The following is a 15184-nucleotide window of genomic DNA, read 5'->3' as shown; positions in this document are numbered from 1 at the left end:
GCACCCTCCAGTTTCACGTCATGCCCACGTCATGCAGCTGCGCGCGCATCCAGGCCTCCGATTTCTGCTGACATTGCAATATTCTGCTTTGCACCCACCTACTTGTGACACTTACATGTGACGTTTTCTATATTCACGCCTAGTTCACGCCTTCTAATTACGTATCACTACCACGTGTGTGCTCTTATCTTGTTTCTCTCAGCTGTTACGCCTACTGTATTGGTTTCTATAATGTGATTTAAGTATATAAGCTATGTATTGTCAATAAAATATTGCTCTATCCCTTCCTGCACCCCAGTGGTGGCAGGAACCCGATATCCGATCTGGTACCATGACCATTCCTTTTTAAGGAATAAAACCCCTAAGAACTCTAACACCACGGACTCTGCCTCTTTCTTTCCGATTGAGTTATCTTTGTTTAAGTACTTACCTGCATAGAAATTAAGACGGTAAATCAAATATTTACCACAATTGTCTTAAATTGAACGCCGGGAAGACCGAGGTTATTCTGTTTGGAAACAATCCCAACATCCGGACCCCGGATATGTGGCCAGAGGCATTGGGAAATCCTCCTATTGGTACTGGGAAGGCCAGAAACCTGGGTGTGATTATTGATCACAACCTGGATTATGGGGATCATGTTAGCGGAGTAGTATCATCCAGTTTTCATATCCTTAGGACATTAAGGAAAAATAAATGTTTCCTACCAGTGGAGGGTTTCAGGACGGCTTTTACTGCCGCCACACTGTCGCGTTTGGACTACTGCAATAGCCTGTATCTCAATCTGAAAAAAAAGTATGAATATAGACTCCAGTTGGTTCAAAACGCGGCGGCTAGACTGCTGCTTGGTATTCCCAGATTTGTGTCAGTACGTGAGGGGCTCAGACAATTGCACTGCCTGCCAGTACCTAGGCGTACTCAGTTCAAAGCTTTATGTACAGTCTTTAAAGCATTGAAGGGCATAGGCCCAGAGTTTTTGAGCAGTGTGATAAAAAGGTATGTGCTGGGCAGAGCGCTTCGATCAGCTGACAGCAAACTGGTGGTGGTGCCACGGGCAAAAAAGGCCAGATGGGGAGGATGCAGCTCCCTCTTCTGTGCGGCAAAAGCTTGGAACAGCCTACCTGAAACACACCAGAGCTTCTCCCATTCCGAAAGGGGCTCAAACCTGGCTATTCATGGATTAACTCCCTGTTCAGCTCCAGAGTCAGTATGTAGCGCCAGGACGCCCTTGGGCATAAGCGCGCTTTATAAGCTCATAAATAAATAAATAAATCAAATGCAGGAGGCTGCGGCCATGTGAGTCTTTTGCAATGGGCCAAATCCCCTCAACAGCTGTGATACATCGGTTCTGCTCGCAGATGTGCCACTCAGCCGAGGAGATGGATCGGATCTGCTTGGGGATGCATTGCTCAGCAAAGGATGCATCGGTCCCACTGGAGATACACCTTGGGCTCACTTCGAAGGAGCCAGGACTGGGGTGGTAATACTTGGCAGGGCAAACTCACAGATGGCAGAGTCTAGGTGCAAAATCAGGTTGGTCAGTAGTCTTTTATGTCCCGAGACTTAAGATAGGAGACCAGCTAGCTAACTCTTGGAGTCACTCTGGGTTCAAGTGATGCAGGTCTAGTCAATCTCGTCCAGGCAGAAAGGCAGTATGGTAGCAGGTCAGCCCAGCAAAGCAGGAGTCCAGCAAAGCAGCAGTCTAACAGAGTGGCAGTCCTTACAGCAACACAGCCTTCCTTCTTCTTGGCAGAGTCTTCACAGGTCCAGAAGTATACTGACGTGGTGGTGTCAAAAGTCCAGTACTTATAGATAGTTGTGTCTTTGAAGTGGGGAAAACATCAAAGACATGCCTTTGAAGTGCACAGAGGTCCTCCCTTCCTGCCCTGGCTCTAGACTAACTAAAAGGGGGTATGTAGTCCTTTTGATTAGGGACAGGATACAGCATATTCAGGTGTAAGTGAGGCAGGGTCCAGCTCCCCTTCCCATCCTGTCAGGATGACCCATCAAGTTGGGGAGAGGAGTTGGCCTAACGGCTAGGGCGGTCGACCTCAAATCTGGAAAACTGGGTTCAAGTCTCGGCAATGACGCTGCAATCCTGTAATTCTGGGCAAATCACTTAATCTCCCCATGCCTAACAAAAATGAATGTGTCCTCGTGTAACACAACTGGTACGCAACTGGTGCTATGTAAAGCGCACTGATACCCAATACCGTCGGGTCAAGTTCGTGCTATATAAAAATCCAGAAAAAAATAAATAAAAAAATTAAAAAATCCCACCTAAGATCCCGTTGTGTGTGAATGTCAAGGGGGAATACACAAGCCATCTGTCACCCACCCCAGACATGTGATCAGAGACAGGGAGCAGGCACCAAATGGCTCAAGTAAGAAAATTCCAACTTTCTAAAATGTAATTTCCAGAAGTTTAATTTAAAGTCCGATTTCAACAGCAGTTTGGATTCAAAATTGTGAGACCGGAAAGACCAAACTCGAATAGTCTATCTCTTCACAATTGGGAAGTACCCTTATAAAGTAATCCCAATGTCATCCTATGGAAGAGATAGGTTTGCAGTAGTGAAAAACTAATTTAAGTGGTTTGCACTACCAGGACATGTAAATTGTCCTGCACAATAAATTGCACACTGACCTCTGGCTAATCCAAGACCTACTTAGGGGTGATTTGCATGTATAAAAAGGGAAGGTTTGGGTCTGGCAAAGGGTTTATTTTCTATATGTAGCACTAAGTTAGCAGTAACTTAGTGTCCCCCTGTTGCACTCAGGTATGGTTATAATAACCTTTTTGATTTCAAATAAAATCCACAATTATTTGTAATTTCTTTTGGTCAATGAATTACTTTTTATTGTGTCTTCATGACATCATTATGATAATTCTCATAGATGCATATACTTCATGTTGATTCATTCTTGGTATTTCGGATATTCAACATACCATGTCAATCATCCCTATGCGTTTCGGGTCTTGGACCCTTCATCAGGGGTCTGTGTATCCTAAGAACAAATGATGATAATGATCAAGCATTTAGACCCTTTGGTTAAATACCAGCAAAGAAACAAAATTTCACCATCTCAAGCATATATATATAATTTGGTGCCGGTGTAACAATTACATCGAATGTGGCTGTGTAATAAGGGTGAAAACATGCGCCGAATCACAGTGCTCCTGAAAACTGCGAGAAATGGCATAGATAACTGAGCTGACTGAAGGAGTTTCTGTATTATATGTCATTCTATGTATTCACTGCAGCGGAACAATTTGGGAAACACAAGATTAAGAGAGCATTAATGAGTGCTCTTAGTGCGAAGTGAAACAATGCATTGAACTGGGATTATTCGAGAGTGTTTACGAAGTATTTTCTTTGACACCCAAAATAAAAAAATGTCTGAACCGAACCAATGGTTAACATGCGGGTGAGAATACATGCGTAAAGCATACCTGTATAATACCAAGTAAATATGAACTGCGTTGTATCGATTCCAAAATCTTAAATTCTGTAGAAGAGATAAAGTGTTTATTTTGACAGGTCGACATGGCAGTGTAAACTGCACACAGAGGCTCAGCAATGGCGGGCCTGAAACATGGTTAAAGGTTACTTTAGTGGGTGGCACAATCAGTGCTGCAGGCCTACCAGTAGCACTGCATTTACAAGCCCTGGGTACATGTAGTGCACTTTACTAGGGACGTATAAGTAAATTAAATCTGCCAATTGAGTATGTGCCATTTTAACCATGTTTAGTGGAGAGAGCACATGCACTTTAGCCATGATAGCAGTGGTAATGTGCTCATAGCCCTAAGATCAGCAAAAACGAATTCAGCAAAAAGTAGGAGGAGGAAGGCAAACGTTTGGAAGTGACCCTGCAGAAAGGGCTATTTTCCTACACAGACAAATCACCTTTTTAGAATGTTTCACTTCTACACATTACACACCTCACTCAGCCTTGTAGACTCTAAGGTACATTTTTAGTTGTCCTAGTTAATGTTAGGAGCCATGTGTAAACATTTCTGAAAGATTTATTCTGGCATTTGATTGCTGAATCTTTGGCCTACTGCAATTCAGCACTGAAATGGCAGCTCTGCCCTGATGTTTTAAAGGCCTCTCATGTGGATTGGGCAAGGCCATACTGCATCCAACATGAGACATCTAACAAAGTGCAGTCCGTATATACCTATCTAACCAATTCCTTACCTAAACGTCAGATATGCCAATTGGAGTAAGCCAATAATTCAGCATGTTTGAAGGGTCAAAGCCCATGTACTGAGAGGTGTTTCGCTGCTTCACAGTGCCCAGTTTTATGCATCAAATGTGATAAGGCATAGTGACAACTAAAACACAAATATTACGTTTTGTTTCATTATAGAACAGGCTCTGTTTTATGTTAAACATCAAGGGGCAGATTTACAAGCTCCTTGCGCCACTTTTGCGTCACTTTTAACATGGGAAAAATGACGCAAAAGTGGCACATGGGGCTTATAAATCTGCCCCCAAGTTCTTACATGGAGCACTACATAGCAGATCCACGTTGCAGGCCACAAAGTTTGAACCAAGTATGAATGGTGAATCACTGAAAGATTATTTTTTATGGAATTTAAATTTTAAGCGGCTTGCAATATTTGCACTTTATAGCTCATTTATAATATTATGAAATAGGTTAATTAAACAGAAAACTAGAGAAAACTAAAGATGACTATTATTTACACACTTAATTATAATTCATAGGTTTTGATATACCATTCATAAAATATTCCAATACTTTCATAGCATGCCAAGCGAGCTTGACTCACCTAGGTATTTTAGGGATTCACTCTGTCCACGAAAGCCTTGAAAGTGTGTATACAACTTGATATCTTTGCCAGGATAGTGTCTATTCAAAACGGTTGAAAGTCATAAGAATTGGACGCAATTTAAAAAAAAAAGAAAATATAGTTGTTTGAATTTTTCACTCCTGACACTGATAAGTAGACCACGGAGAAAAATATCAGCAATAATTCCCATAAACTCAGCATAAATTATAACCGCAATCTAAATTTTAAATATTTTTTGAGAAAGGCTTTTTGACTCCAAATACCAGTTTGCCTGTTTAAGAAAATACTCACATTTACTGTCAGATGCACGAGTTCCATTTTTGAAAAATGAACTCAATTACCTCAGACCTCATTCCAGCATTTTTCGCGGATGCAGCTTTCAGTTTTTGACTGACTCTCCCATTCAAGAGAGTCCCTGACCCATCATTTAGCTGAGCGCTACAGTGAATCCCTGCTTCTGGATTTGTGTTTTCGATGCAGCAATCTGCGTATCCAAAGTATTATTTAGCAGTGTTTCCTCGTTTCACCCCAGTCATATTTTAGCAGTGAACCCCGATTTCCTAAAACAACAATTTTAGCAGTGCATCCTTTTGTTTTCCGGCCTGTACATTTAGACGTACCCCCTCTTTCCCGAGCCAGCACATTTAGCAATACACTCCACTTCTCGATTCAGCACTGACTAATGCTGCAAGTTTCTTGCTACTAAAATTGACTCAGATAGGTCGCTCTTGCAGTGAACCGTCACGTCAACCATAACTGTCCAGGCCCTGGCTCCTACCCGAAACAAAACGAGAAAGCACAACAGTGTCATGTAAAACCTCAAATTAATAGAGGAAATATAAGAGTTACCTCCATCCTTTAGGTGTCTTTGTTGGCCCTTCACTCATAGAATATTCATGCTGCCCAGCATCTGGATAGAAGCACCAGGGGGCACTGGGGACGTTTGTTGAACACCAGATGCAGCCTTTTACGCGACATTTTTCTTGAGTTGGACCAGGTTGAGGATGGCAGTCAATGCGTTCCTGAGGAGGGGTATCAGCAGAGCAGGATGATGGGTGCTGATATGGGGCATGGAAGCAGAAAGGTTCTCTTTCACTTGTCTCACACCACAGACATCCACGCTTCCTGCAAGATGAGGGGGTGGCACCTGGTTCAGGGTGGCAATCAGTTCGGTTAGATGGAGGAATTATAGAGCATGCGTCGGTGCTGAAGAAGCACCAGGGAGTCCCCGGTGTGCTGGAGGCGGCCCAGCAGCAGTGCTTAGCAAGGCAGTGAGCTTCGGATGACCCTGGCTCAGGATGGCAGTCCTTTTTAGAGTGGTCTGGAATGAGGTGGCACTCGAGTGCAGTGGAGTTAGCATGAAAACAATATGGGGTTCCTTGAATGTGAGCGGGACACCATAAGCATCCTCTTGCTGCACAGCCTTCTGGGGAAGCTCCAGGTTCAGGGTGGCAGTCCTTACGAAGTTGTTCTGGAATATCTGTTGGGCAGGTACTTGATTGATGGCACTGAGCTAGAACTATGCAAGGAAAGATCAAACAGCATTAATGAATCTCTTTATCATATTTTTATTGCACATGAAAATCTCTTTGCGCCACATTCAGAAAGGTATTTTTGGTTTTAAACTTAGGGTTATGGGCAAATGTACCTTTTATTGAGATCTTTGCCAAGAGTGCGGGGATCTCCGCTCTAGTAAATCCACTAAAGGTTTAGAAAAGTGGGCGTTTCAAGATGTGACGACTTGAAAGTTTGGGAGCTCTCCCAGACATAGACGTTGTCACATTCCCATAAGGGCAGATTAGGATTGCGGTTTTTCCGCATCCTCGGGACCGGCGGAAGCCACCGCCGGCCCGAAGGATGCGGAAAAACCGCAGCGGACCCACCAAAGACCCACCGCCACATTAGGATGGCTGGTGGGTCCTGGTTTCCATCTGCAGCTTTTCCGCCGCAGTGGCTTACAACCGCGGCGGAAAAGCTCTAATATGGTGACGGTGTCTCTCAGACACCGTCAGCCATACTAGGATGGGCTGTCAAAAATGCTTTTCTGCGGCGGGTTTTCCGCTGTGGAAAAGCATGTGTAACTTCACTGCGGGGGCCCGTTGCGGGCCCCCTGGGTGAAGGGGGGGTGGGGGGTGCACATGGCGGGTAACTATGGTACCCCCCTACATTTGTATGCAGAAATCGGCAGGCACCGCACGATGCCTGCCGCTTTCTGCATACAAATGCAAAGTATGCATTTTTACCATTGCAGCGGATGCAGCTTGAAGCCACACCCGCCGCAATGGTAAACATAGAGGATGTGACCGCCAGGGTGGTGGTCACATCCTACTTGCACAGGAGGGAACTCCGCAGGCCATGCGGAGGTTCCCTCCTACTCTATGGTGGCGCACGGACTCAGGTCCGTCCGCCATCATGATCGGCCCGGATCCCACTCATTCTCATCCTTGACATGGTAGGAGATGTATTTCAGCACAGGGCTGGCATAATTCTCCTTCCAGTGTGCGAAGCAGAATGTGTCACCCCCATATTTGGGAAAATGCACAAGGAGCGTCTTATTCACGAGGAATAACATCTTCTCCCCAGAGAAAATTGTATTTTGTAAAAATACATTCTCACAAGGTAATCGATTCACACTGTGCATAGTTCTCCACCACAAACAACTTTATATCAAGTTATTGGAATAAAAAGTTTGAAATGACATGCTTCCCAATGCAATCCACATGGAAATCTGAGCCAGGATTGGTCTTCCATGCTGATTCCAAAAGGAATTGGTAATTTACAAAAAGTAGTACATCTGCACATGCATGTAGAAGTAAATCTGTCTATACAGATTTACTACTTTTTTGTGAACAGAACCCAAACTTTTAGGGTGGGTAAACAACTAAAACATACCATCAATTACATAACAAAAAATCAGATTACAGGACTGTGCACAATTGTCCTACACTCATTTCTTCCTAGAGAATTCCTCTACCCAGAAACAGCATCCAGCACAATAATCTCAATTGGGCGCTGCTGTGATATGGTAACTGATGGAATGGACAAATAATCAAATTACTGTTTTACTTATTGTTATTAAGGCACTATGCAAGTGTTGTCAAAAACAAAGTAGCATAACAGTTTTAGGAGCTCAGCAGTGCAGATCTGACAAACAGATGGGTTGCATTTTAAAGCTTGTTGTTCATTCTACACCAAAAGGACTGCACACCATGGATTACCTCTCAATTCTAAAGGAACAGGAAGTGCTATAACTCACCCACTGCACACCTGCATAATCATTTTCTTATAAAAGGGCTAATGAGAGAGTAAATTGAGAAATTACTGTACAGTTTTCAGTATCGTAAGATCCTACTAGTCCAAATCGGTGTGCGTTTTTAGCCATTGTCAATGAGGAAGTAGAAGTTTCTTATGAGCCTTAGTTATCACTGCATAGAGTTACTGATGTAATTATGTCTGCTGAGTGACTATTTGCGTACTGCTATATTATATCAGACAGATATGAGTCCTTCTGGATGACAAGGTTATTCATTTTTTTCACTGCTAAAATGTATTACAAATCGGAAGGTTCGTAGTTTGCAGTCTCTAATCCTTGTATTAATTAAGTAGCACTTCTAAAGTACAATACATTTCTCAAAATCATACTCCTCTGGGCTGGAAATGACAACAAAGTAAAAATATACCAAACACTATAAATAGGGCAGTACATAAAGTACATACACTTTTCCTGCTGCTTAATTTAAGTCGATATTGGACCTATGCACTATTTTGTTTGAAATTGGTCATACTTTGAACATATGGCTGTTGTAAATGTGTTTAGATTGCATTCGCAGGCATATGCAGTTATGTTGTGAGCAGCGTAAAGTGTCTGAACTCATCTTTGTTTGAGTAATTCATTCTAATTCCCTGTGGTAGTTTTGAAGCCGGCGCCACATGTGGCTGAACGCTTGGTAATGGACCTTGTGGTTAAGTGTTCTGCAGATGAACAATTTACTGTCTGATACTATATTGCACAGAATGAGTCTTTCAACAGTAAGCACTTGCTTAGTTCAGTATCACAGGTATTTAATGAGTATCAGCTGGCTCTGAGGTGTGTTCAATTACAAAGAGTTTCGATGTTTAGACTGACATTTTCTTACATCCCTTACATGTTGAAAATCAGTGCACGGAAACCCTGCTTTCTGGGTTTTCAATAGGATTATTAAGAGTGAAAGAAATATGTAAAGTATTCTACCTATTGTTTTCAAAAGCAAATCTGAACAATTATACTTGTTATGTTTATACTCATAAATAATTGCTGCTTATCATTTATTGTAAAGTTACAGTTTATGGGCGTTTCATTCCCAATGTTTGAATATTTTGGCACTAGGAATAAGAACAATGAGCACGATAGCATCATTTATAAGGAAAAAGGGAGGATGAGGTATTCAAGAGTATGCAAGGAAACCCTGTGTGATTTTTGGATAATTTCAAGGCCAACTCAATACAAAAGGGAGATGTGTCCTCCTTTAAAAATGTGGCTCTCGATATTGGTAACTTAGTGGCAAATGCTATAACAGGCACCTTGTCTGGGGCGTGGCCTAGCAACATGGCCACTTAGATGCTTCTATCGGAGCTCCCTTCCGCGGGCCATCCAATCTGACATTATCCTGCCATATCCTGCTCCGGAGAAGTGCCCACACTATGTTGGATAATAGCACTACTCCCTTCGGTGATTAACTGAGGCGAATAACCCTCGCACCGTGCCCATTCCATGAAAGACATACGTATGCCCCCCTCCCGCCTACCATCATCACAATAAAGTTAGCCAACAACACGTGGATCTGTTGTGGTCGTTGTTGGCCGCAGTTTTATTAGGATTGTACACATGCTGGTTATACCTTTGTCATTTGCGAACTGCCGTAGCTTGGTCATAAATCATACATGTCATAAACCATCCTGGGCCGCTTCTGGGCCGATACTCTTGTGGTACACATCAGTTCGTAAATGGCACTCCAAAACCAGTTCCTTTTGTTAGTCCTTGGTAGTCCTCTTTGGTAGTTATTGCTGGGATCACCATTTGGTTGATCACCCACGCTCTCTGCGTGTAGTGGAGGGTAGCTTCTCTCTCTGGAGTTAGGCCCCCAGCTCGCTACCTTTTGTGCCCTGCCGTCCGGCCGGGTCTGGGCCGCGAGCGCCATCTTCTTTTGCTACTCCTCTCCTTGGCGCGGCCACCTCACCATGCCGTGCGGAATCCAAAAGTGAGTGGCCCTCATCCTACACACCGCCCGTCGGTGTGTCTCCTTAGCCAATCCTTATAGCAATTTCCGCCAAAACACCCTTGCCTCTATCCAGCCCTGCCACACTGCTGTTCCTTAGGTGTGGGTGGGTGGGTCTGCAGAAGTCCGTCGGTGCGCCGCTCTCCCTGCTCCACGAAGTTAGGAGCTACCTGGGCGAGCGGCGACTTATATTCGCAAATTCTACCACCTTGGTGCTCAGGTGGTGCCCCCTGATTGGGGGGTTCATACCTAGTGCCACCTGCCCATTGGTCACCTTTTGGCGCCATCAGACGCTCTCCTTTTGGGGGGAGGCATCCCCCTCTGTTTTGCTTCGGTTTTCCACTGGGGTCACAGTGCGGGTTATGGCGCCAGCCCCTGAGCCTCCCCCCCTTCGGGGGGTGAGGCGGCCTCTGCAAGAACAGCCGATCGTATTGAAACCGGAAAAAGGAAAGACGAGCTCCGGGGAGCTGGGCGGCACCATCTTGCGTAAGAAGAGAGCCGGCAGCAGCGTGCAATCACCGCAATAAACAACAGCCGCCTGAGAGCCCAGTGAACAATTAGGGTCACAAAAAGGGCAACAGGAGGTCCGACCATAAAGAGAAGCAGAGTGGAGTCTGACAGGTAGGAGAGAGCAGGACCCGATCCACCCGTGGTCACAAAGAGCTGCCGGCCGTCGGGTCTGCTCCAGCGCTGAGCGGCTGCACCACCCCCCAGTGAGGCCAAACCAGATTGCGCTGTGGTCCAAGGTGAGCCGGATGCCCGGGATGAGCCCAGACTCGTAATAAGGAGGAGTGGCACATAGAAAAAGCGGTGCAGAGTATTTTATGCTAGATGCACATGAACTGAGGATAGCAAGTGAATGTGGATGGGCGGAGAGGAGGCCGTGCTCAGAACAATGCGTGGACATTGGGCCTAGAAACCGTACACCACTGGAGAATGACGTTGTACAAGAGAATACTTACATTCTCTGGTTAAAACCAGCAAGGAGTAGAGAATAGGCTAAGATCAGGAGATCCGCTGCCGATAACAAGTAACTGGGGCAACCAGAAGAGAAGAGAGTATGAGATCCGACTCACTCACAGTAACCAAGAATTGTCGCCCCCTACGGTTTACACCAGTGCTGGTTGACGGCACGGCCCCGTAGGAAAAAATAAGATCAAGATGGGAAAAATAAGGCTGTGATACGACCCCGTTACTCACCCCGCCTGGACTTCTTCCCCTCCGAGGACTGCCCTTCTCAGAAACGTATCCCGAGGCACTCTTGAAAGCAACCCTGACAACAAGGTCCCCGCCCCTCTCTTTCTTGCAGGAGCCAATCGGAGGAGGTCACGTACCGGAAGCATATCGCCCTGACCCCGGAAATCCCGCCTCGACTACAGCACCGGAACAGGGTAAAGACGGAAGCCGAGAGAGAGACGCCGTCAGAGCAGCGATCTCGTGGCAGGAGACTCAGACCACAGAGGAGGAGGAGCAGGCGAAGGAAGAAGCACACGTGTGAACGGAAGACTGGTGAAGTCCCCAGGAGGTGGCTGAAGAGGGGCCGCAACTCATTGGAGAGTTGCAGCGGAGCGTGTGATTACCAACAAACCTCCCCCTTTGTAGTACATTAGGTGCTCTGTATATAGTATCTCTGTATATATTCAGTCCCTCTCTTTTAGGCACGGACCTGATAGCACTGTAATATCCTGTAAAGCACTAGGTGCCCTGTAAAGCACTAAAAACTACTCCATTTCCTTCACGCCTTTCACCGGACACTCTTCTTTCTTTCCCCCTAAAGCCTCCTCCCCGATTCCCTTCCCTCACGGTCGTCTTCCGAGTCCCTCACTAGAACCCTGGTGTTGGTAACGGTTGTGACTATAGTAAGCCCAGCAGGACTAACCGCTCCTTATTTCTTTTCTCTTCTTGACCTCCGAGGACCTTCCCCTTCTCCGGACATCCCGACTTCCCGAGGACCCAAGACCCAGCCCCACCTCGAAAGGATCAAGACGCCTTACCTTGGAGCCTCGCTTTTGTTTCCTTATTATTCCTTGATACCCGACTTTGTGGTGCAATAAAAGAACCGATATTGCCCACTACATCCGGCCTCCTTGCCTGCTTTTCTAGCCTGCCGTTACCCCACGTTCACAAAGGCAAACACCAGGAGGAAGGCCCAAATAAGTAAAAAAGTGGAAGAGACACACGGAGAGAGCGACGACCAGCACAGGAGTCTACAATAGTCGCATACAGTCCGGAGAGACCAATCAAATATAAAGGGCCGGAAAGGAGGCTTACTGTATAGAGTAGCACATGGGAACTGGGAATAGTCATTGTCTGTGCAGGAAGATACCTAAAAAACCCTACCATTTATAAGCACAAGGGTCAGTGTATAAGCTGAGACTAGGATGTCCAATAAAGAAACCAAAGAGTCAGGAAAGAAACGACTTGTAGACCAGTGATCCTATTGCAAAGACCTAAAACATCACATTAAAGGGGTTGAAGAGAAAGGCCATTGCAATAAGGATGAAAGAAAAGGCATCAAAGGCACAAGCAAATAAAATATTGAACTATGCCCAGCCAATCATATAAGTCCCAGAAACCAGAGAAGAGGATGCTAACGGAGGGCAGGGCTCAGACGAACAGAGCAACGCAGCTCCCCCAGGCTGGCAGATGTAATCCAAGTGATCCAGTCGACAAGAGACGACATGGTTCAAAGAATCAACGCAGTTGCCATAGACATAAATCTTTTGCGTTGTGACCTAAGGAAAGTGTCGGACAGAGTGACCACTACCGAAAATAATACAGACACACTTCAGAAGGAAATGTGCAATCTTAGCACCGAGTTGGTTGACCTGAAAAAGAGAGTAAAACAGCTGGATGAGAAAGCAGAGGACTCCGAAGGACGATCGAGGCGGAATAACCGTAGAATTATTAGTTTTTCGGAAAAGGCGGAGGGTCCCTCAATGGAATTATTTCTGGAAGACTGGATCAGTAAAGAACTTGCCCCCAAAAGAGTCTCTAAATGTTTCAATGTCGAAAGAGTGCATAGGGCGCTCGTTCCCACACCCAAACCGGGTGCACCTCCGCCAGCCATCATTGCCAGATTTTTTAATTATAGGGACCACAACTTTATTTTGCAAGCTACCTGTACTAGAGGCCAGATATACTATGCAGGACATCCCATCTCCATATACCTGGACTACACACACAGAGTCCAGGAACAGAGAAACATCTTTACTATGGTCAAAAGAAGACTTTGTGACCTGAAGCTAAAGAATAGCCTCATGTACCCAGCAAAGCTCAAGTTGGAGAATGAGGGCCGTGCTCTACTCTGTTTTTTGGCCACTGAGACAAGGTCTGGTTGGATATCAGGGGAAGCATCCACTGGTTCTACCAGAATTCCAGCGACCGGAGATTGGACACAGGAACACTGGAAAACAAAACAACACCTACAACTAGGAAGGTCTGGCAGCCTGGAACAAATCAAAGTTCTCTTAGATGGGACACTTGAGGCCTTCGATACAGAGACCTTGTCTGAGTCAGAAATGCCATCAGAGGAATGAACAACAGACCCTGGAGTCTCCGGGAGTTGACATGAATGAGCAGAACCAAGAGGGCAAAGGAGACTAATGCAGATAAGTGATTAACAAGCTTGTTTACACCGGTATGATTATAAATGTAAGTATAAGGAGATAGGGCAAACATATAAATGTGAAATACCCTAGGATGGAGCTGGGCAGCCGAGGGGCAGCATCTCCCCACACAGAGGCTAGACTTCACCTGGGGAGTTTGAGGAGCTTCCTCGCATCCCGGCAAAAGTTAGTCCACTGGCACAGCAGCTCTTCACAGAAACTCTGGTAAAGACGCTACGGTCAAATGATTGGAAAGGAACCAGAACTCAGAATCTAATGTTATGGAATCTAAAAGTAAATGATTATCGGGGGGGCAATGGGGCAGTATGTGTTGAATTTTGTATCAGTTATAACAACTAGGGCGAGAGTCAACACGACTGCCCACAGGGAGAAAGGGGAAATGGGAAAGTTCAGTTGAGCATGTTCTATCAAGTTGGGGGAAGTTCACATTGTCAGGTCTAGGGAAAGAAAAATGGTTTCAAATGCAATCCCAGAGAATATGGGAAGGAGAAGTAAACATTCTCACTGAGGATGGGGGTGTAATGAGGAAAGAGACAGTTAAACATGGCGGCACAAGTATTGAAGATCGTCCGGGGTAAAGCGGGCTTAGAGAAACAAAGCTGAATACATGCCTTCCTGAAATGTTATAATGTGGCAATAGCCTGCCTACCAGAGACACATATATGGGGAGGTACGATAACCAGTGTGAAAGGGCACAATTAATAGAGAGCCCCCTAGAAATAACACATACTCAGAATGACAGCATCACTGATAACAATAATGCTGGGCAAGCAGCAGCAAGATGGAGAGCTAGAAACCCACACAAGAAAACATTCTCAAGCTTCACCCCAGCATCTAATACATTTAGCCACATAGACTACCTCTGCCTTACACCCGAACTATCAGTTGCGACAGAACCAGTGTCCTATTTACCCCGATACCTCTCGATCACTCACCACTGTTATTGACGCTGAAACATGGGAGGGCCATCCGGCAATCCCGTTATGGCGACTTTGGGCTGAGGTGCTTACTGACCCACTCTATGCGGCGCAAGTGTCAGAGGCTATAAACCATTATTTTGAGGAAAATTGTGGGTCCACAGCAAATAGATCAACGGAATGGAAGGTTATGAAGGTGGTTATAAGGGGAGTTAGCATGAGGACTACATATGGGGTGAGACAACAACTAGAAAGGGACATTAAAACACAAGAAAGGCAGTTGCAGAAACTAGAAGACGACATGCACACTATGACACAACACAGGACCAAATGGAATAAAGTTTGAGAAGAATTATTAGAATCATGGCATAGATTTGAAAATTTTTAATATACAGCATATAAACAGCGGCTTCACGTGGAAGGAGACTGGGCTGGGAGTTAATCGTGAGACTCATTAGAACGGATAAAGAGACCACACCTATATTTCAACTCCAAAATAAGAATGGGGACATTGTTTGTACACAGAGGGCGATTATAGGAGAACTAGCATTACATTTAGAG

The 15184-nt window shown here is 45.2% G+C and overlaps 1 protein-coding gene across 1 annotated transcript in view; it reads right to left on the bottom strand.

Moving 5' to 3' along the window:
- The window catches only part of LOC147750636 (lysosomal alpha-glucosidase-like), an 817641-nt gene that overhangs the window by 770111 nt on the left and 32346 nt on the right, over nucleotides 1–15184 (bottom strand). Inside the window, exon 2 of the mRNA XM_086967236.1 lies at nucleotides 5672–6341. Within this exon, the coding sequence (XP_086823362.1) occupies nucleotides 5672–6341 (670 nt within the window). The remainder of the gene's footprint in view (nucleotides 1–5671; nucleotides 6342–15184) is intronic.

The sequence above is a fragment of the Lissotriton vulgaris genome, chromosome 1_1, assembly GCF_964263255.1.
Source record: "Lissotriton vulgaris chromosome 1_1, aLisVul1.2, whole genome shotgun sequence".
Lineage (NCBI taxonomy): Eukaryota > Metazoa > Chordata > Amphibia > Caudata > Salamandridae > Lissotriton > Lissotriton vulgaris.
The sequence above is the reverse complement of the archived record's forward strand: the minus strand, read 5'-3'. Positions and strand labels throughout refer to the sequence as shown.